We start from the raw sequence: 22,564 nt of genomic DNA, 5'->3' as shown, positions 1-22,564 counted from the left end.
GGTTACCTCAATATAGTGTGGCACTTTTCATCTGTTATTGTTTTAATTTGCCAGCACAATGGACATTTTATATATTATATGTTATTATGTTTAATATCATGCATGGTTTGCACTAAGCATTTTATATGTGTCATATCACATTGGTAATCTTAATATAGCACAGCATTTTATTTGTTTTTATATATTTATGCACTTATGAGATTGTGATTAGTGCCAGCAGCTGTATCAATTAAGAAGGTTCATTAGGAGTCATTAGTTTCGTTTGCTCGCGAGCTTATTCAGTTTATCACCTAATGTTCATGTTTATGTCTTAATGTAATGCACTTCTTTTTGTGTAATACTTCTTTTGTTTTATTTTTTGGGGCGGCTTACCGTATTGCAGTGGGCGGTCCATAATATTTGATTGTATACTATAAGTGTTTATTTAAAACCATTAAAAATCATCCCCCCCCCCCCCCCCCCCCAAAAAAAAATAAGAGGACAAATAGAGAGAGCAAATCTCCTTAAGCCCTGGTTCACACTGAGCTGTGGGAATGAAGCTGTGCTCGCATGATTTAACTCCTGCATGTTAGTGCCGATTTCGGTGGCGATTTCACAGACATCTGTGCAGGTTTCTGCACATATATCAATGGAAATCACAACCCGAAATCGCAAAAAGTAGTACAGAAACTACTTTTTGAAATCGGTGCGGCGCCCCAAATGCAGCGTCGCACCGATTAGGACGGTGCCATTGCTGGCAATTGCCGCCGATTTGACATGTCAAATCACATGTCAAAATGCACCAATGTGAACCAGGGCTAACAGGGGCACAGACGGCAATAAAAACCAAACAGGTGTTCTAATCCACCTCCACTATATCCAGAACTAGAAAAAAAAGGGTTACCTTTAGTTATACTGAAAGAATAAACTGTTTGTCACCATAAAATGGTGAAATACATTTGATTCACTTCTATTTGACTTCTCTCTATTTTTAAGTCTATTGTAAGAAAGATTCCATAAGGTTGTACAGTGGGGAAAATAAAGATTTGATCCCCTGCAGATTTTGTAAGTTTGTCCACTTACAAAGAAATTAAGTATCTATAATGTTTATCATAGGTGTGTTTTAAATGATAGAGACAGAATATCAACTAAAAATCCTGAAACAAACACACAATACAAATGTTATAAATTGAGTTGCAGTTCAGTGAGTAAAATAAGTGTTTGATCCCCTACCAACCAACAATAAGCCCCCATACACACTATTAGATTTTCTGCAGATTTGTGTCCTTAGATTTACCAAAACTATATAATATGAGGTCAAACCTTAAGAGTTTCAATTTGTATGCAATCAGGCAGGCCCTTGCACATACATGGTTTTGGTAATCCTGAAGACAAAAATCTGCAGAAAATATAACAGCGTGTATGGGGCTTTAGGCCGGGTTCACACTGGTACGATACGACAGTCGGACCACTTAGGATCCGACTTTGCCCTGCGGCTTGAAGTCCAACATGCCTCCAACTTCAATGAACAGAGATCCGACTTTGATCCCTGACAATACCAGGCACTGTGTCTTGTATGAATCTTTAGGGGGAACTCCACACAAAATGTGTAAAAAACAAAACAAAAAAAAAACAGCATGTGTTCCCCCTCTAAGAGCATTCCAGGCCCTGCGGTCTGGTATCGATTTTAAGGGGAACCCCCATGCTGAAAAAACTGTGTGGGGGACCCCCCAAAATCTATACCAGACCTTTATCTGAGCACACAGCCCGGCAGGTCAGGAAAGGGGGTGGGGACGAGCGAGCACCCCCCCTCCTGAACCGTACCAGGACACATGCCCTCAACATGTGGGATGGGTGCTTTGGAGCAGGTGGGCCCTGCGCCCCCCATCCCAAAGCACCTTGTCCCCATATTAATGAGTTCTTCTCCCCTCTCCGGCTCTTCTGCCTCCTCCGCTGATGTTTACTGCCTCTGACGGTTCTTCTCCCCTCTCCGGGTCTTCTCCGCTCTCTCTCCGGTTTTTCTCCCTCTGTCCGCTGTCTTCTGCCTCTGCCGGGTCTTCTCTGCTGTCTTCTCGCTCTTTTGCCAGGTCTTCTCCACTGTGTTCTCCCCCTGTTCCTCTTTCCGATGTTGACTCAACACTCTCTCCCACTCTAATGCTGGGTGCGTGCTGTGCCACTACTTATATTGGCATGGGACGGAGTCCAATGCTGTATCCTGGCCTAGGCCGACAAGGCCCTGGCTTAGGGCAGCACTTTGCAGGGGGGCAGCACGGAAAGAGTCCCCGCCGGCTTGCGCTGCACTGTTAGTGTAGCGCCAGTCTTATGGGGCATAATGGGCTGAGAGGCAAATTTGTCTTGCGCCCCCATAAAGTGGCCGCACTGCTTCCGGCCACCATTCCACAACTGTGGGGGGGGGGGGCCCTTCTAATTTTGACTGTCCCATCATCCTGGACTACAAACCTTCCTCACTGTGCTATGTTTTCTGCTGCACCATTGGCATAGTTATATCTTCTTAGTCCTCTCCATAAAATTATTAGAAATTTGTGCTTAAACTATAGAACTATAGGCAACACTTTATTTTTTATTTATTTTTTATTTTGGATAGAGTAAGGGAGGGTTATAGCTCCTGTCAGTTTATTTTTTACCATCCCTATCCCATTGCAAATAGGAAGTGAGAGAAATATATGCAATTTAGGGAAATCCATTGCTTCCCCCCCCCAGGCCCTCAGAACTAGTGTCCCCACTCAAAAATTTCAGGGCAGGTCTTAGCAGGGTGTGTGGCCTTGACAGGAAGGGGTGGGTCATATTTAAATTAGGGGGTACACGAGTTTAGTCAGGCCTAGGGCAGCACAAAACCTTTTTTTTTTTTTTTTAAAGATATTTTTATAGAATTTTTTTGAACATACAGACGAGAATGCTCCTATGTCATCTTAGAACAGAAGGAAATTGTGCATCATATATTTACTATGGTATTCAGAGTGGATAACATCTAACTCGACATTAAACTTTGTATAGACGAGTATCACAGACATGGATAGTACTATCGTGGCAAAAGTCATTCACTGTGTGAGGCAAACTCCCTTAATTAATACCCCACTATGGCAGTGTAGGTGAGAGGGTTAGTGGGCTAGACAGTCATCTGTCCCAGATCTTGTGAAATGTTTTTTTCCTCTTTCGGATATCAAAGGTTAGCTTATACAGTGGTGGAGATTCATTAACTAGTTTTAACCAGAGACCTCTAGTAGGGGTCGCAGTACCCTTCCAGGTCAGTAAGATGACCTTCTTTGCGTAAAAATAGAGGATACGAAGCAGTCTTTTGGCCTGGGAGGGAACAGTGAGGTCACCAAAGATGCCCAAGAGACAGTTCTTGGGATTAAGTATATTGGGGAGACCCAGTGCTGAGGAGAGAAAGGCGCCTATGTTCACCCAGAAGTTCTGTACTATAGGACAAGTCCAGAAGCAGTGGAGGAAGTCAGCTGTGTGTCCACATTTTCCAAAGCATTCGGCCGAGGGGGATATGCCCATTTTTTTTTCATTTTAACTGGAGTAAGGTGTGATTGGTGAAAGACCTTAGGTTGAATTATCCTATCTCTGGAAGAGATTAACCGAGGTCTTAAAGGTGTCACAGAATTCAGACCAGTCTTCTTCTGTGATAGGGATGTCTAAGGAGTCCCATTTCTGTTGTGTTGCCCTGAACCTTGGATTAGAGTTTGTCACTAGGGCTGAGTAATAAGTAGATATAAGTTTTGTCTGGTCCGGAGCTCTTAGGAGTTTTTCCAGGTCGGGGGTCTCAAGGGGACTAGCTAGGGAGCCAAACTGAGCTTGTACAGCTTGTCTGAGTTGGTAGTAATGGAATAGATAGGTACGTGGCAGATCGAAGTCCAATCTCATCTGGGGGAAGGATTTGAAGCCCTGAGGAGTGTATATATGGCATAAGTATTTAATCCCTTTGGATGTCCATCTCTTAGGGTCAGGTAAAGAGTTTAGTTCCTTAAGCATAGGGTTATACCAGAGTGGGCTATTGGGAGAGGCCAGCCAAGAGTCAGAGGTACGTTTGACTATCACTGTTTTAAACATAGAGAGATAGGTACGGTGGTGTGCATCTGCGGTATATTATGTTATGTATTGTTTCAAACGAGGAAACTATGGCTCCTTCAGTAGTTGTGCTCGTGTTATTCGAGTCAGGGTGTAGCCAGTCATGGATATTAACTAATTGAGATGCCTGGTAGTAGAGGTCAAAGTTAGGGAAAGCCAACCCTGCCAGGTGGGACGGGAGGCGAAGTGTCTCTGGTGTGACATTAGGGAGTCGTCCATTCCAAAGGAAGGTAGTACAGATAGAGTCTATGCTCTTAAAAATAGATTTAGGGATTTTGAAAGGGGGGTTAGCCATGACATACAGCAATTTAGGTAGATATATCATTTTAAGGACATTGGCTCCCCCCATAAGGTCTAAGGGTAAGTCCTTCCACTGTCTGGTCTGAGTCTGCAATTGGAGTAATAGGGGGGCTAAATTATTGGTTATATAGAGGGATAATGGCAGTTGAATTATAACTCCTAGGTACCTGAATGAGGTGGCTATTTGCAGTCTGGAGTCCGGTTTGGTCTCTGAGGTAAGAGCTTGATCTAGGGGAAAGAGGATTGACTTGTCCCAATTCACTCGGAATCCAGAGAAGTCGCCAAATGTATTGATGACCGCTAACAGATTGGTAAGGGAGTCATGGGGGTCGGCTAGGTAGACTAGTGTATCATCTGCATAAAGAGATATCCGTTCTTCTATGTAATTTATGGGGAGACCTCTAATTAGCGGGGAGCTACGGAGAACGGAGGAGGAACGTATACGTTCACCAATGTAAAAATTATGGCGACTATACGAAGGGTAATTATACTAAAACGTCCTGTAGGGTCAGTTTTTGCTAGTATTTCTGCTGGGAGGGACTTTGCTAGCAAGATTGAAACCCCCCGGGAGTAGTTGGTGTAGGTGGCATGATATTGGGTAACCAGTCGGACGTTTAAGAGTCTGTAACGTAATATCAGTAAGGTGAATCTCCTGTAGACAGATGATATGAGGCTTATGTTTTTTTAAATAGGAGAACACTAGGGACCACTTGTGAGGTGAGTTCAGACCCCTGACATTCCAGGAAATTAATTTTAGCGCATCAGCCATATATGATCATATCTAACATAATATCATTAGGAGAGTAATCAAACATTACAGCATACCACATATGACATAGCATATAGTATTGCCCATAGTAGGGATGCAATAGTCCATAGGAGCATGTAAAACAACAAAAAACCTGAGAGACCAGTCATTCTTATCATTCCTAACTTGAGATTAGACTGGCATGTCCAATATCCCCCCTCTTCCCACCCTCCTCCCCGCTCTACTAACCCAAACACAGTGAGCATTGGTTCCCGGAACAAAAAAGAATCCCTCTCAGCAACAGTCATGAGAGAGATTAGGAAGAACTGTGGCCTTGCCACCTACTGGTATGGGGGAGGTAGCAGTTTCATGGAGGCTCGCAAGTAAGGTGCAGGTGTCCATCTTGCAGAGTGTAGGATAGTTCTGTAACATAAGGCACATACAATAACAGTAACGGTGTATTAGGCACAACAGGTGCAATTTGTAAGTGGATCAGGGGATTTATTGCTGTTTGAAAGATCATCAGACCCAATTAGGGTGTAAGGAAGTTCAAAGAAAAGGGGTAATGCAGATACCTAATCTTGAGGAATGCTGTCTTCATGGCAAAATAGAGTGAGCACAGGATGGGGTTCTCAGATAGCCGTGCTAGCAGTCATCAAACAGGATAAATGCATAAGCATAAAAGACCCCCCCCCCACGGAGCCCGAGGCTGATGACATCAGTTGCGGCGTTGCCTGGGTTGCTTTCCAAAGTGGGTATCTAGCCAGGCCATAGCTTCTTTAGGGCAGTTGCAAAAGTGAGCTTTGCCTTCATGGATGATGCTCAGTTTAGCAGGAAATAGTATCGCATAGGGGAGGCCTTCATAGCGGAGTCGGTCTTTTACTGCCACATAGGACATGCGTTGTCGTTGCACTTCTGCTGAAAAATCAGGGTATATGGAGATGGAGTTGCCAATGAACTTAAGTGGCAAGTCGCAGTATGGTGACTTTGTTACGGAAGTTGAGGATTTTCGCAATCGGGGATCTCGGGGGGGCCCCTGTTTGTGGAGGGCGCCGGGGGGTGTGATGCGCACGCTCAATTTCAAATGCATGTGAGAGCTCCTCTGACCCAAAAATGGCACGCAGCCATTTATGGAGAAATCTTTTAGGGCGGTGACCTTCCGATCTTTCGGGGAACCCCACAAATCTGAGATTGTTCCTTCGGGAACGATTTTCCAAATCGTCCAGTTTAGCTCTAAGGGTCACTAGCTTGCCTGTGGCCGTGCGTACAGTCACATTCAAAGGATGCACAGTATCTTCCAGAAAGCTGACATATGCCTCCACCTCCCCTGTCCTATCCCTCTGCAGGTTCTCCAGGTCCTGCTTCAGTAAGGAGAAATCAATGTGGATGCTCTCCATTTGTACAGTGAGAGAAGCCTTGCAGTCTTTTATGGCCAGCATGATTTCTGCCAGTGTGGGTTCATCTATGTAGGGGATGGAGGAGGTGGGGTCCGCTGAGCTGGCAGGGGAGTCTAGAGCTGCTAGGTGTGTAGCCTGGGTGCGAAAGGCTGCAGGAATAGAGTCACTCACCCCTTGTGCAGAGACCTGTGATGAGGATGGAGCTGGTTGCAGCGTGGCCTCGTGCATGGCTGGAGGATCAGTGCCATCTTGCCTTTTGAACCGGATCAGTTGCTCCGCAGCGGATTGGGGTGCGGGTGGCCCATATTTGTTTACCATCATGCCTGGAACGGGTGCCCACCTTCTTTATGAGGAGTTCGTGCCACTTGTGAGGATATTGGACCCAGGATGCCTACAGGATGGATATTTAGAGCTGGAGCTGTGGATCTAAGCTGCTGTTCTCATGAACCTCAAGCCCCAGCACAAAACCTAAATACACTACTGGCGGGGTCACCGTGTGATGTCATCTGGAGCACCACCCCTTATGATGTCACCACCTGGGGCATGTTGGGCGGTGATGTCATAAGGGGCAGGCCTCCAGTGACCCCTCCCCATGCCAATATAAGTAGTAGCAGGGAGAAGACAGCGGAGAAGACGCGGCAAAAGAGTGAGAAGACAGCGGAGAAGACACGTCAGAGGCAGAAGACAGCGGACAGAGGGAGAAGAACCAGAGATAGTGGAGAAGAAGTCGGAAGAGATGCCGAAGCTGCCTTAATAAATTACTTTAAAAAACAATGTACTGCATTTTATTTTTGACACTTTTTTTTTTTTTTTAGGTGCATGGGTAGGGGCTTCACATAGGGTGGGGGGTCGGGATCTGGGGGCCCCTTGTTAAACGGGGCTTCCAGATTCCGATAAGCCCCCCGCCTGCAGACCCCGACAACCAACAGCCAGGGTTGTCCGGAAGAGGCCCTTGTCCTCATCAACATGGGAGCTTTGGGGTGGGGGGTGCAGGGCCCCCCTGCCCCAAAGCACCCACCCCCCCATGTTGAGGGCATGCAGCCTGGTATGGTTCAGGAGGGGGGGGCGCTTGCTCGTCCCCACCCCCTTTACTGACCTGCCGGGGCTGTGTGCTCGGATAAGGGTCTGGTATGGATTTTGGAGGGACCCTCACGCAGTTTTTTCGGCATGGGGGTTCCCCTTAAAATCCATACCAGACTGAAGGGCCTGGTATGCTCTTGGAGAGGGAACCCATGCCTTTTTTTTTTTGGCGTGGAGTTCTCCTTCAAGATCATCAGAGTACAAGTTGTATGCCAAAGTCGGATCAGTTAAGACGGCGATCCGACTTTGATCTGACTTTGATCCGACTTCAGTGATATTCAGTGGGCTGAAGTAGGGTCAAAGTCGGACCAAAGTAGTGCAGGGAGCATTTTCAAAGTCGGACCAACTTGTGTCTGACCAGTTAAGACGGCACCCATAGGGAAACATTGATTTTCACACGTCACGCAACATGAGCTCCCAATGTCGGAACGTTGGTCGTACCAGTGTGAACCCGGCCTTAGTCTGGCTTCCACAGACTGGCTACAGTATGTGCTCATATGGTAAACAGATAAGTCCTGTCAATTTAAGAAGGTGGTCCTAACGACAACTCATTATGTGTATAAAAGACACCTGTCCACAGAATCTCTTTTTTCCATTCAAACCCATCATTATGGGCAGACATCAAAGGATATCGGGGACAAGATTGTAGACCTGTACAAGGCTGGAATGGGCTACAAGTCGTTCAACAAGAAGCTTGGTTAGAAGGTGACAACTGGTAGAGCAATTATTCGCAAATGGAAGAAATACAAAATAACCATCAATCGCTCTCGGTCTGGAGCTCCATGCAAGATTTTGGCTCGTGGGGTAAGGATATTCATGAGAAAAGTGAGGGATCAGCCCCAAACTACATGGGAGGAGCCTGCAAATGATCTCAAGGCATTTGGGACCATAGTCACCAAACAAACCATTGGTAAAACAATACGCCGCCATGGATTGAAATCCTGCAAGGTCCCCCTCCTAAAGAAGGCACATGTATCGGCCCCTCTAAAGTTTGCCAATGAACATCTAAATGATTCAGAGAAGGATTGGGAGAAAGTGCTGTGGTCAGATGAGACCATAATTGAGCTCTTTGGCATTAACACAACTTGCCATGTTTGGAGGGAAAAAAATGCTGACTACAACCCTAAGAACACCATTCCTACAGTCAAGCACAGAGGTGGAAACATTATGCTTTGGGGTTGCTTCTCTTCTAAAGGTACAGGCCGACTTTTCTGCATTGAGGGGCCAATGAATTGGGCCATGTATTGTAAAATCTTGGATGAGAACCTTCGTCCCTCAGCCAGAACACTGAAGATGGGTCATGGATGGGTCTTCCAGCATGACAATGACCCAAAACATACCACATAGGAAACAAATGAGTGGCTCAAGAAGCAGCACATTAAGGTCATGGAATGGCCTAGCCAGTCTCCAGACCTTAATCCTGTAGAAAATGTATGCAGGGAGCTGAAACTTTGAGTTGCAAAGTGACAGCCAAGAAACCTTAAGGATTTAGAGAAGATCGGTAAAGAAGAGTGGACCAAAAGCCCTCCTGAGATGTGCACAAACCTGGTAAATGAAATGTCTTACCTCTGTGCTTGACAACAAGGGTTTCTTCACCAAGTACTAAGTCATGTTTTTCTTGGGGATTAAGTACTTATTTTACTCACTGAACTGCAACTCAATTTATAACATTTGTATCGTGTTTTTTTTTTTTTTTTTTTTTTTGGATCCTTGGTTGATATTCTGCCTCTATCATTAAGAAAAAAACTATGATAAAAATTATAGACCCTTCAGTTCTTTGTAAGTGGGCAAATCTGTAGGGGATCAAATAATAATTTTCCCCACTGTATTTGTTAATAATTCTTTGTGTAGCCTTCTCAGTTTATTAGCATTTCTCGGTGCCTGAATATTGTGAGGAGCTGACACGCACAAAAGTGTGGTTTTAGCCAGCTGGATAAACAGACTCTGTGAATTCCCAGTTATAAACTGTTGTCTGTTTGAGTATCCCATCTATATGTTGTCCAGGGGTTAAATATCCTTGGTCACAATTGAGTTTCACTGTATGTCTTTGGAAAACACTCTTCAAGGATTTTTAGTTTTGACTTGTAACACCTGTAACTTCAAATTCATGTGAAGTTCAGTTGTGCTTTCATTGGGATTCCATAATATTTATAATTTAAAATCAGAAAAACCCTGACACTGACTTGAACTTGACTTTTACTGAATTGGAGCATGTGGCTGGAGACCCAGAAGAGGGTGTCCAGGGTCTGGTAAGAGACTAGCATCATACAAGTGTTAGAGCCGAGTTTGCCTACTGGTGGCACTGTGCTGTTCTGGGCTGTTTGCTGCAGTTCCAGTGTCCACCAGCAGAGGCTAGCAGGCCCTAGTAAACAGTTCCAAATGGTCTTGGTTGCTAGCATGACATATAATGCTTCTCCCATTAGCACACAGTGCATCAGTGTTTTGATTGTCACTCTTGTTGCCAGATCCTTGTCTGTTTATCCTGCTCTCCTGAGCTAGCCTTGCATCCTGTACCCTGCTACGTACTCCTGCTCCTTTTTCCCGTACCCAATCTTGATCCCCCCTCGCATGCCTGCTATTCCCCGTTACCCTGTCCCTCATTTTGTACATACACTATATTACCAAAAGTATTGGGGCACCTGCCTTTACACGCACATGAACTTTATTGGCAGCCCAGTCTTAGTCTGTAGTGTTCAATATAGAGTTGGCCCACCCTTTGCAGCTATAACAGCTTCAACTCTTCTGGGACGGCTGTCCACAAGGTTTAGGAGTGTGTCTATGGGAATGTTTGATCATTCTTCCAAAAATGCATTGGTGAGGTCAGGCACTGATGTTGGAGAGAAGGCCTGGCTCACAGTCTTCACTCTAATTCATCCCAAATGTGTTCTATCAGGTTGAAGTCAGGACTCTGTGCAGGCCGGTCAAGTTTCTCCACCTCAAACTCACTCATTCATGTCTTTATGGACCTTACTTTGTGCACTTGTGCGCAGTCATGTTGGAACAGAAAGGGGACATCCTCAAAAGTTGGGAGCATGAAATTGTCCAAAATGCCTTGGTATGTTGACACCTTAAAAATCTCCTTGACTGGAACTAAGGGGCCAAGCCCAAACCCTGAAAAACAACCCCACACCATAATCCCCCCTCCACCAAATGATTTGGACCAGTGCACAAAGCAAGGTCCATAAAGACATGGATGAGCGAATTTGGGGTGGGGGCACTTGACTGGCCTGTACAGAGTACTGACCTCAACCCGATAGAATACCTTTGGGAGGATTTACAGCGGAGACTGCGAGCCAAGCCTTCTCGTCCACATAAGTGCCTGACCTCACAAATGTGCTTCTGGAAGAATGGTCAAACATTCCCATACCCTAAACCTTGTGGACAGCCTTCCCAGAAGAGTTTAAGCTGTTGTAGCTGCAAAGGGTGGGCCAACTCAATATTGAACCCTACAGACTAAGACTGGGATGCCATTAAAGTTCAAGTGTGTGTAAAGGCAGGTGTCCCAATACTTTTGGTAATATAGTAAATTTTGTCCACCTGGTGCATTTGGGCACCCGGAACAGGTAACCTATACCCTGGGTATGAGTGGCAGGTAAAAAGTGGAGTAGTCTCTAGCAACAGAGATGCAAAAGGACCAGTTATTAAACCCGGGGGTCAGAGTATCTGCATAGATCATGGTATAAAGCTTTTAGGTTGCCTTCAGGGTCTCAGCATTGGGATACATGCTGCAATAAAGAATGGTAAGCTTTTGGTGTTGACCCTCCTTAGGGGTGTGACCAGCTGGGAACCCAGCCAGTTATTGGCCCCCTGTGGCAGGGTACTCAGCCAGCCTTTAGACCCTGGTGGTGGAGTACCCAGCTAGCTTCCAGACCCCGATGGTGGGGCACGATGGAGCATCTGGGGGGATGGAACTGTTAGGACCAAGTTCACCTTCTGGTGGCACTGTGGTGCTCTGGGCTGATTGCTGCAGTTCCAGTAGCCACCAGCAGGTGTCTCCTAGAGGCCAGCAGGCTCCAGTAATCAGTTCCAAATGGTCTTAGTTGCTAGCATGACATACAATGCTTCTCCCACTAGCACATGGGGCATCAGTGTTTTTATTGACATCCTTTCTGCCAGATCCTTTTGTCTGTTTATCCTACTCCTGAGCTAGCCTTGCATCCTGTACCCTGCTACGTACTCCTGCTCCTTGTTTCTGTATCCAGTCTTGATTCCCAACCTCCCTGTTACCCGTGCCCCTCATTTTATATAGTTAGTTGTAAGGTCTCTGTTCGTTTAATTAGGTATTTTGTCACTGGGGTTTGTTCATGTTTACTGTTTGCTGGCGTGTGATTGTCTTTTGTTTCGCTGTAAATAAATATCACTTTAAAGATATATACATTGTTTGGCCACAGTTTTTTTTGTGTAGGTATATATACTGTGGGGACGGAAAGTATTTAGACCCCCTTAAATTTTTCACTCTGTGTTATATTGCAGCCATTTTCTAAAATCATTTAAGTTCATTTTTTCTCCTCATTACACAGAATTGTTGACATTTTTGAAGATTTATTAACCACTTGACAACTGGGCACTTAAACCCCCTTCCTAACCAGACCAATTTTCAGCTTTTGGTGCTCTCACATTTTGAATGACAATTACTCAGTCATGCAACACTGTATCTTTATGAAATTTTTGTCCTTTTTTTCACACAAATGGAGCTTTCTTTTGGTGGTATTTAATCACTGCTGGGTTCTTTATTTTTTGCGCCGTAAAAGAAAAAAGACCGAAAAATCTGTAAAAAAATACATTTTTCTTCATTTCTGTTATAATATTTTGCAAATTAGTAATTTTTCTTCATATATTTTGGCCAAAATTTATACCGCTACATATCTTTGGTAAAAAATAACCCAAATCGGTGGATATTATTTGGTCTTTTTGAAAGTTATAGAGTCCAAAAGCTATGGTGCGAATATCTGAAAATTGATCACACCTGAATTACTGACGGCCTATCTAATTTCTTGAGACCCTAACATGCCAGAAAAGTACAAATACCCCCCAAATGACCCCTTTTTGGAAAGAAGACATTCCAAGGTATTTAGAAAGATGCATGGTGAGTTTTTTGAAGTTGTCATTTTTTCCCACAATTCTTTGCAAAATCAAGGTTTTTTTTTACTTTTTTTTTTCCACAAAATTGTCATATTAGCAGGGTATTTCTCACAGACCGCATATGCATACCACAAATTACACCCCAAAACACATTTTGCTATTACTCCTGAGTACGGCGATACCACATGTGTGAGACTTTTACACAGCGTGGCCACATACAGAGGCCCAACATGCAGGGGAGCACCTTCAGGCGTTCTGGAGCACCCAGGCCAATTCTGACATTTCTCTCCTACACGTAAAAATCATCATTTATTAGCTAGAAAATTACTTAGAACCCCAAAACATTATATATGTTTTTTTAGCAAAGACCCTAGAGAATACAATGGCGGTCGTTGCAACTTTTTATCTCGCACGGTATTTGCGCAGCAATTTTTTTAACGCGTTTTTTTTGGAAAAAAAACTGTTTTGTGCTTTACAAAAACCAAAACAGTAAAGTTAGCCCAATGTTTTTGCATAATGTGAAAGATGAAGTTACGCCGAGTAAATAGATACCTAACATGTCACCCTTCAAAATTGCACGCGCTTGTGGAATGGCGCCAAACTTTGCTACTCAAAAATCCCCATAGGCGACGCTTTAAAATTTTTTACTGGTTACATGTTTTGAGTTACAGAGGAGGTCTAGGGTCAAAATTATTGCTCTCGCTCTACCGATCGCAGCGATACCTCACATGTGTGGTTTGAACACCGTTTTCATATGTGGGCGGGACTTACGTATGCGTTCGCTTCTGCATGCGAGCACACAGGGACAGGGGCGCTTTAAAAAAATTTTTTTTTTTTTTTTTATTGTTCATTTTACTTTATTTATTTTAGTTTGATGCTTTTTTCCAAAAAAACAATTTTTTGACCACATCCTTGTAATAGGAATATGGCATGACAGGTCCTCTTTACAGTGAGATATGGGGTCAATAAGACCCCACATCTCACCTCTAGGCTGGGAAGCCTGAAATTAAAAAAAAAAAAAAAAAAAGATCCTGGCTTCGATCGTAGCGGTGAGTCGATAGAAGCACCGCAAGGCGGCGGGAAGGGGGGACGTCCCCTCTCGCCTCCCGTAAGAACGATCAAGCAGTGGAACAGCTGCTATGATCGTTCTCATGGTGTAGGGAATCGCCGGCTGAAAAAGCTGATATCTGAATGATGCCTGTAGCTGCAACCATCATTCAGATATCTCCGCACAAAGTCAAGGACTTTGTATGACGGCCGGCGGGCGGGAAGTGGTTAAAACGCTATTTTTTTTTTTAACACAAAGTTGTCCATTTATACAATATTTCTACCACATAACATGTACATACCAAAAATGACACCCCAAAATAGATTCTCCTGCTCCTCCTGAGTACGGCGATACCCCATGTGTGAGACTTCCACAGCCTGGCCACATACAGAGGCCGAGTACAGCTGAGCATGGCTCAGCATGGCAGGGTATGGCGGGGTATTGCGGGGTATGGCGGGGTATTGCGGAGTATGGCGGGGTATTGCGGGGTATGGCGGGGTATGGCGGGGTATGGCGGGGGCATTGCAGAGTATGGCGGGGGCATTGCCGAGTATTGCACAGCATTGCAGAGTATTGTGGGGGCATTGCAGAGTATTGTGGGGGCATTGCAGAGTATTGTGGGGGCATTGCAGAGTATTGCACAGCATTGCAGAGTATTGTGGGGGCATTGCAGAGTATTGTGGGGGCATTGCAGAGTATTGCACAGCATTGCAGAGTATTGTGGGGGTATTGCAGAGTATTGTGGGGGCATTGCAGAGTATTGCACAGCATTGCAGAGTATTGTGGGGGTATTGCAGAGTATTGCACAGCATTGCAGAGTATTGTGGGGGCATTGCAGAGTATTGCACAGCATTGCAGAGTATTGCACAGCATTGCAGAGTATTGTGGGGGCATTGCAGAGTATTGCACAGCATTGCAGAGTATTGCACAGCATTGCAGAGTATTGCACAGCATTGCAGAGTATTGTGGGGGCATTGCAGAGTATTGTGGGGGCATTGCAGAGTATTGTGGGGGCATTGCAGAGTATTGCAGAGTATTGTGGGGGCATTGCAGAGTATTGCAGAGTATTGTGGGGGTATTGCAGAGTATTGCACAGCATTGCAGAGTATTGTGGGGGTATTGCAGAGTATTGTGGGGGTATTGCAGAGTATTGTGGGGGTATTGCAGAGTATTGCACAGCATTAGTAGTGAGGGATGGCTGAGCATGGATGGATGGATGTCTCTGTCCAGCGCTGTGGGCACTACACATACAGCCCACAGCGCTGCAGACATCCATCCATCCCCCTCCCCGCTCACTGTGTACCGATCGGTACACAGGAGGGGAGGAGAGGAACCGGCGTCATCAGATGACGCCGGTCTGTTTACATGTGATCGCGCCGTCATTTGACGGCGCGATCACATGGTAAACGGCCGCGATCAGCGGCCATTTACCGGGATCCGTGATGCGCCGGGTCCCCTGGACCCGGCGGTCACGGATGTTTTCGGGTGCGCACCCCAGGGGGCGCGCGAGAGGGGAATTCTGGGAGGACGTCATATGACGTCCTCCCAGAGTTATCCAACCGCCCTGCAGCCGTCATTCGGCTATGGGCCGGTTGGTAAGTGGTTAAAAAAGAAAAACTGAAATATCACATGGTCCTAAATATTCAGACCCTTTGCTGTGACACTCATATTTAACTCAGGTGCTGTCCATTTCTTCTGATCATCCTTGAGATGGTTCTACACCTTCATTTGAGTCCAGCTGTGTTTGATTATACTGATTGGACTTGATTAGGAAAGCCACACTTCTGTCTATATAAGACCTTACAGCTTACAGTGCATGTCAGAGCAAATGAGAATCATGAGGTCAAAGGAATTGCCTGAAGAGCTCGGAGATAGAATTGTGGCAAGGCACAGATCTGGCCAAGGTTACAAAAAAAAATTCTGCTGCACTTAAGGTTCTTAAGAGCACAGTGGCCGCCATAATCTTTAAATGGAAGACGCTTGAGATGACCAGAACCCTTCCTAGAGCTGGCCGTCCGGCCAAACTGAGCTATCGGGGGAGAAGAGCCTTGGTGAGAGAGGTAAAGAAGAACCCAAAGATCACTGTGGCTGAGCTCCAGAGATGCAGTCGGGAGATGGGAGAAAGTTGTAGAAAATCAACCATCACTGCAGCCCTCCACCAGTCACGGCTTTATGGCAGAGTGGCCCGACGGATGCCTCTCCTCAGTGCAAGACACATGAAAGCCCGCATGGAGTTTGCTAAAAAACACCTGAAGGACTCCAAGATGGTGAGAAATAAGATTCTTTGGTCTGATGAGCCCAAGATAGAACTTTTTGGCCTTAATTCTAAGCGGTATGTGTGGAGAAAACCAGGCACCGCTCATCACCTGTCCAATACAGTCCCAACAGTGAAGCATGGTGGTGGCAGCATCATGCTGTGGGGGTGTTTTTCAGCTGCAGGGACAGGACGACAGTACAGGGATATCCTGGACGAAAACCTTCTCCAGAGTGCTCAGGACCTCAGAATGGGACGAAGGTTTACTTTCCAACAAGACAATGACCCTAAGCACACAGCTAAAATAACGAAAGAGTGTCTTCACAACAACTCAGTGACTGTTCTTGAATGGCCCAGCCAGAGCCCTGACTTAAACCCAATTTAGCATCTCTGGAGAGACCTAAAAATGGCTGTCCACCAACGTTTACCATCCAACCTGACAGAACTGGAGAGGATCTGCAAGGAGGAATGGCGGAGGATCCCTAAATCCAGGTGTGAAAAACTTGTTGCATGCTTTCCAAAAAGACTCATGGCTGTATTAGATCAAAAGGGTGCTTCTACTAAATACTGAGCAAAAGGGTCTGAATACTTAGGACCATGTGATATTTCAGTTTTTCTTTTTTAATAAATCTGCAAAAATGTCAACAATTCAGTGTTTTTCTGTCAATATGGGGTACAGTGTATACATTAATGAGGAAAAAAAATGAACTTAAATGATTTTAGCAAATGGCTTCAATATAACAAAGAGTGAAAAATTTAAGGGGGTCTAAATACTTTCCGTCCCCACTGTATCTGGTCATCCCAGCTGCTGACTCCTGACAGCAAGTTAATCAGCTGGAAACTGTTTTGCTTTCTTCAAGGGCCCCAACTTTGCTGCCGACATTTTGTTTTCATCATTCACTGGCCAATCTGACAAAACAGGAGCTGTTATAGCAAGCTAGGATTGTCTTTATGTAATGTTGAAAGGTAAATGCAGTTCAGTTCTTTTAATTACTGTTAGTCAAAACACTGCAGGTGTTTAACCATATCTCTCAGACTAACATTATTGTCTCATTGCTTGTTTGTATCAGTATGCTTGCTTCTCTCTTCTTCTAGGGCTCTAGGCTATGCTTGTCCTAATAAATTCTTTGAAATACCTCAAGGTGTGTCAGTAGCTTCTGAGTGAGCAGTGTGCCACTTTCTGGATGCAGAGAAATTGCAAAAAAATCAGCTGTTCCTCTGGGAGTAGTGCTACACATTATTGATCTATCTGCTCCTGCAAATGCTAGTTTTGGCCACAAAGTTCTGCAAGCTGGTATTTAATGCCCTTGTCTTATCTTTGTTTTTTGTATATTCTTGTTGGGCTGGTTGGCCTTTTTTGTTTTGATGTACCAGCCTCTCTGTCTGCACTGCTTCTAGATATCCCTCGGTTGCTTATTGTTAAAACGGTGTCCCTCAATGGATAATTGAGAAAATAGGATTTTAGTACCCGCCATAAAATTATTTTCTTTTGAGTCTATTGAGGGACACAGTTCCCTACCATCATATGCTATTCTTTCCCTTTTAGACTGCTTGATACAACTGAGCAAGTGTGAGGTTGGAAGGAGCCTTTAGGGAGCTGGCCTTATTTTCATTGTGCTTATTGCCTATTTCTCTGCAGGTGACAGTATAACCCTTGGTTGCTTACTCCTTATAAAAAAGGATTTTTTGGTGAGTACTAAAATTTGATTATCCTGCACCTTCACAAACTTTTATTTATCAGGGTACACAAAAGAGTATTATGTATATCTGTTGGCAAACATGAAAACCCAACCTATCTCTGTACAAAAACAAATGAAGAGACAGGGAATAAGATGCCAATATGCCTGTGCATATGTTTACTTATCATTGGTGATATAGGGATCACTGATTTGTTTTCTTTTGTTTGTTTTTTTTATCCTTTATAGCAAACTGAGTGCAAAGCTGTGATCCAAGTGGAAGAAGGCAGTACCCTGACTGATGGAGGCTTTTGTTTAAACATCGATATTGAAGATCTTTATATCCCAAGAATGTGGGTTGAGACCCACCCAGATCAAGACAGTGAGGTAAAACACTGTACCATCTACACAGAATTTTCTCTCTAGGGTGAAAAACATAACATATTTCAGCTGGAATATCTGATCATTCTATCGCTGTTGTATATTTCCTAACCGTTCATCAAAAAACAGAGGAAAAGTTCAGGACCCCTTGTGCTATGCTGCTGCCTTTATGTAAAAAAACAAAACAAAAAAGGGCCAACCAAATATAACCCTTTTCACCCCCATAGTTTTTTTGCTAGTGTCCTAGGAAGATGTCTTTTCAAACCCATTTTTTCTAAACATTTTTACTTTTATTAAGACTGCTTTTTTCTTTAATCAAGATTGGTCATTATGATGATGAGCTAGGACTTGTATGCAGTTATCTGGAATGGGTTATCCTCAGTGCCACCTGAAGGCTGTACTAGAACCCTACTAAAATGAGGATGTAGTGTTAGCTATTAATGTGCCCTTTGGGTACTAGGCTCTATATGTGGTGCTCTCAAGGCACCTAGTGCACTGGCTTGAAAGATTGTGGTGCACTCTACATGTCCAGTGTCATGACACAATCTCTGGTGTGATCCTGATCCCTAAAGACCCCTGAAGACTGTCTCGGGAGTATGCCTCCAGTAGAGGCAAAGATTTCCTGGAATGTGACATGATCACTGGGTCCAATTTCTTGGTTTTAGTTTGCAAAGCCTTGTTATGATCACGGGTCATTCTCATAGTGGAATACCCAGACAATCTCCTACTTGGAGAACAGTAAGTTCCGACCTTGTCAGGTAATGTCATCAGGACTGTCCAGACTACAAAAGTTTGGTTGAATCCTGAACCTTCTTAAATTGTCACTGTAGCTCAATCGATACTTGGTATAACATGGGTCTAATCGATACAGATCATTTCAGGGTCTTCCGTCTACAAAGGAAATTCCTATCTCTTCACTCCGTGATCTGGACTCTGCAGTCCACAAACTGGCCAATTTCTTGTTTTTGTATGAGAGTTTTGAGAATGATGGTAGTTTTGCACCAAACTAGCCTAGGAGAATGCAGGACTTCAACTCATCAGACTCCTTGCACACACCCTGTGGGCTCTTTCAGATTGTCCTGATCTCTTGCTCCATGGTTGAGTTTCCCACCCTGTTTCATAGTCCCTGGCTTTGAGATCATGACTGTTGAAATTTCGGTCCTCAGAGATAGGGTTCCTCCTGATTAAGTGATTCCTCCTGAATACTAGGAGTTTCAAATCACATCTATCATTGCATGAGGAAAGCTTTCTTTATCTGGTGCAAGGCTAGAAAATTTCATCCCAGGAAATACTCTGTGGTATGGTTCCTGGCATTTCTAAAATCTGCATTGGATCTACAATTAGCCTTCCTGCCCAGGCCATTTTTCAGTTTTCTGTGCTGTCACACATTGACAGTTACTCAGGCATGCAACACTATTCCCAAATTAAATTTTCATAATTTATGTCTAATTTTAGACAGAACTTTCTTTTGGTGGTATTTAAACGTTTCCCACCCGGCCAATGTACATAAACTGCCAGACAGGTGCTCTCTAGTTCTGGGAGGACGTACCCTTATGTCCTCCCAGAAGGGCGGTGACCAATCACCAGTCATGTGATCAGTTACAGTGGTAAATACAGTGCCTTGAAAAAGTATTTATACCCCTTGAAATTTTCCACATTTTGTCATGTTACAACCAAAAACGTAAATGTATTTTATTGGGTCGGCTTATGTGATAGACCAACACAAAGTGGCACACATTTGTAAGGTAGAAGATTAATGATAAATGGTTTTCAAACATTTATGCAAATAACTATTGTGGCAGAATGTTGCCCTGCCAGGGTCTAGAAGGAGGATGTGACCCAGAATTCTCAATCAGACGGGTTGAGGGGCTCCAGGGAGCTTGTAACATGAAGAGGAAACTGGCTTTTCAGTTTCTTCTTTTTTCTTAGGTCCACTTTGGGACCTGGAGCCTGGGGATTTCTGAGAGATCCGGGTGGGATGAAATCCCCAGTCCTGGGTCCTGATTTTGAAAACAGCCAGCATACTGATTGGTCAGGTGTGTGCTGGGCTTTTAGTAGTAACCTGACCATGGTTCTGGGCTCCACCCGGCAGATAGGAAGTCTGAGTACCAGGAGTCAGGAGGGCTCCATGTGGGAGCCAGTGCAGCAAGAGGCTGTTAGCTGTGTGCACCAAGGTGGTCGGTGAAACAGTCTGTATGAGACAGACAAGGGCCTGAAGTGTAAGGCCAGAGCTGCAGTGCTGCAAGTGAGAGCCAACTAGGCTGGATGTAGTTTTGTTGATGAAAAGGAATGCTGAAACCCCTGCGAGGGAAACCTATCTTTGTTTGTTGAACTTTCTTTTAATAAAAATGGGCAAACAAAACCCTTAAAAAGAAGAACCAGCGAGTGGCGGTGTCCTTCAAGCTCTACATTTGATGCTAATCCTTTACAATATTTAAAAAGTGGCCTCTAGAATGAGCTGGACACTCCAAACGCATAGTGTTGTCTTCTTATCTGGTCCTCTATCCTTCCGATGACGACACTTCCGGTGTGCGTTCCACGCTGGTCAATGTGGCTTCCCGGAGCTCCTCCAGGCTCCCGATCGGGCCATCCTCCTCTCCCAGCAGCTGGAACACCTCACAGCGGTCCTGCAGGTCGGATACATGAGGAATACATCTACATACTCAGCACCAGATGGGTGTTTAGATCTTTTCAGACTTGTGAATGTTATTAATCCATTGTTATTAAAGCATTTTAACTGGTATACTGCACTTAGCTGGCACTTACTTCACTTTGTTATTTAATCCCATTGAATCACACAGAGCCGTACACAACTCTGAGGATAGCAGCCGCAGGTGGTCCCTGAGCCTCCCCCCACTGCCTTTACATCTTGTTCTACAGGATTAGAAACTACCTTGGACTACCCCTTACCCCCATCTATGGTCTCATAAACAATTTATTGCCAATTGGACTATATAATCTCGGTGCGCCGGATTATCTCTCTTTTACACCAGTTACTATGCCCTTGATCACCGCCACACCAGTCATATTGTCCTTGATCACCGCCACACCAGTCATATTGTCCTTGATCACCGCCACACCAGTCATATTTTCCTTGATCACCGCCATACCAGTCATATTGTCCCTAATCAATGCCACACCAGTTACATTATACGTGATCACTGTCACACCAGTCATATTATCCCTAATCACCGCCACACCAGTTAGTGTCCCTGATTACTCTCACATCAGTCATATTGTCACTAATCACTGCCACACCAGTTAGTGTCCCTGAACTCCATCACACTAGTGCAGTGATGCCTCTGCCTGCTGGCTGTCAGAACCGTGTCCTGTTTATTGACCTTGTTTCTGCCTGCTTCCTGGATCGATCCTTTGCCTGTTTGCTGACCATGTCTCTGCCTGTGGCCTGAACTGACCCATCTGCACATCCCATTGACTTTGTTCCTGCGAGACCCCAGGCCAGTGAACATGGCATTCCTGGATGCGCAGTCATGTACCAGTAGGCTAGGCTTGCTTTTCTTATAAGGTCTGGGACTACTACAGGTGGCACTACACCACACTATATCCCCTGACCACTCATATAGAGGTGACCATTAGAGTACTTTAGTTTTGACACAATTGGTTCATTTGTGTGATACACAATAGACATGTGCACACTGAAATATTTCGTTTTGGAATTTCGTTTTCATCCGAAAAATAAATTTATTTAGTTACTCCCGAAATTTGTTTTTATTTATTTCATTTTTCGTTAAAAATTGCATTCGTCCGAAAATCCAAATTAAGGTCGAATCTGTCATTGAAGGCTTATGGTGTCTGTCGAATGTTCAAAGAAGATTCGACAGAGCAGCTAAACTGTACGACGCCGTATAGTTTACCTGCTCCGTCGAATCTTCTTAGAACTTTCAACAGACACCATAAGCCAAAGTACGTGTGTACTTAGTTTTAGCTATTTTACTGCTCCTCCTCTTTGGTTACAATCAGCCAATAACATTCATCATCATCATTATTTTTATCTTTTCTCCCCTACGTCGAATCTTTTCTCTCTATGTCGAATCTTTTCTCTCTATGTAGAATAATTATAGAGTTAAGGTTAGGCACATTCAACCACAGGTTTGATGGACACAGATTGTTATTGTCATCATCATGTCGAATCTACTATCTATATCGAACTGTTGTAGCAACGAAAACGAAAATAAAGCCTTTGTTTATGTCGGATCTTTAATTTTTCGGATTCTGCACTTTCGTTATCGTTTGTTAAAACGATAATGAAAATACCTGAAATTCAGACAAAAATGCATTCGGACGAAAACGAATGCACATGTCTAATACACAATATACAATGTCTGGCACATAATTAGTCCAGACAGTGAAAAGGTTTGACATGTGGTATCACCATACTCAGGAGGAGTAGCAGAATATGCTTTGGGTATAATCCTAAGTATGCCCATTCAGCACGTGTAAAATATCTTTTTATATTGCCAACTTTTTGGCAAGGTGCACCTTTGGGCTTTCAAGGATCATAAA

General features: G+C 44.3%; 1 protein-coding gene across 6 annotated transcripts in view; it reads left to right on the top strand.

The window, feature by feature from the left end:
- The window catches only part of PARP4 (poly(ADP-ribose) polymerase family member 4), a 570,213-nt gene that overhangs the window by 153,902 nt on the left and 393,747 nt on the right, over positions 1 to 22,564 (top strand). For all 6 annotated transcript variants that reach the window (XM_073613478.1, XM_073613479.1, XM_073613476.1 and 3 more), the window contains exon 21: positions 17,909 to 18,046. In XM_073613478.1, coding sequence (XP_073469579.1) covers positions 17,909 to 18,046 — 138 coding nt within the window. The remainder of the gene's footprint in view (positions 1 to 17,908; positions 18,047 to 22,564) is intronic.

The sequence above is a fragment of the Aquarana catesbeiana genome, linkage group LG02 (genome assembly GCF_042186555.1).
Source record: "Aquarana catesbeiana isolate 2022-GZ linkage group LG02, ASM4218655v1, whole genome shotgun sequence".
Classification (NCBI taxonomy): domain Eukaryota; kingdom Metazoa; phylum Chordata; class Amphibia; order Anura; family Ranidae; genus Aquarana; species Aquarana catesbeiana.
The sequence above is the reverse complement of the archived record's forward strand: the minus strand, read 5'-3'. Positions and strand labels throughout refer to the sequence as shown.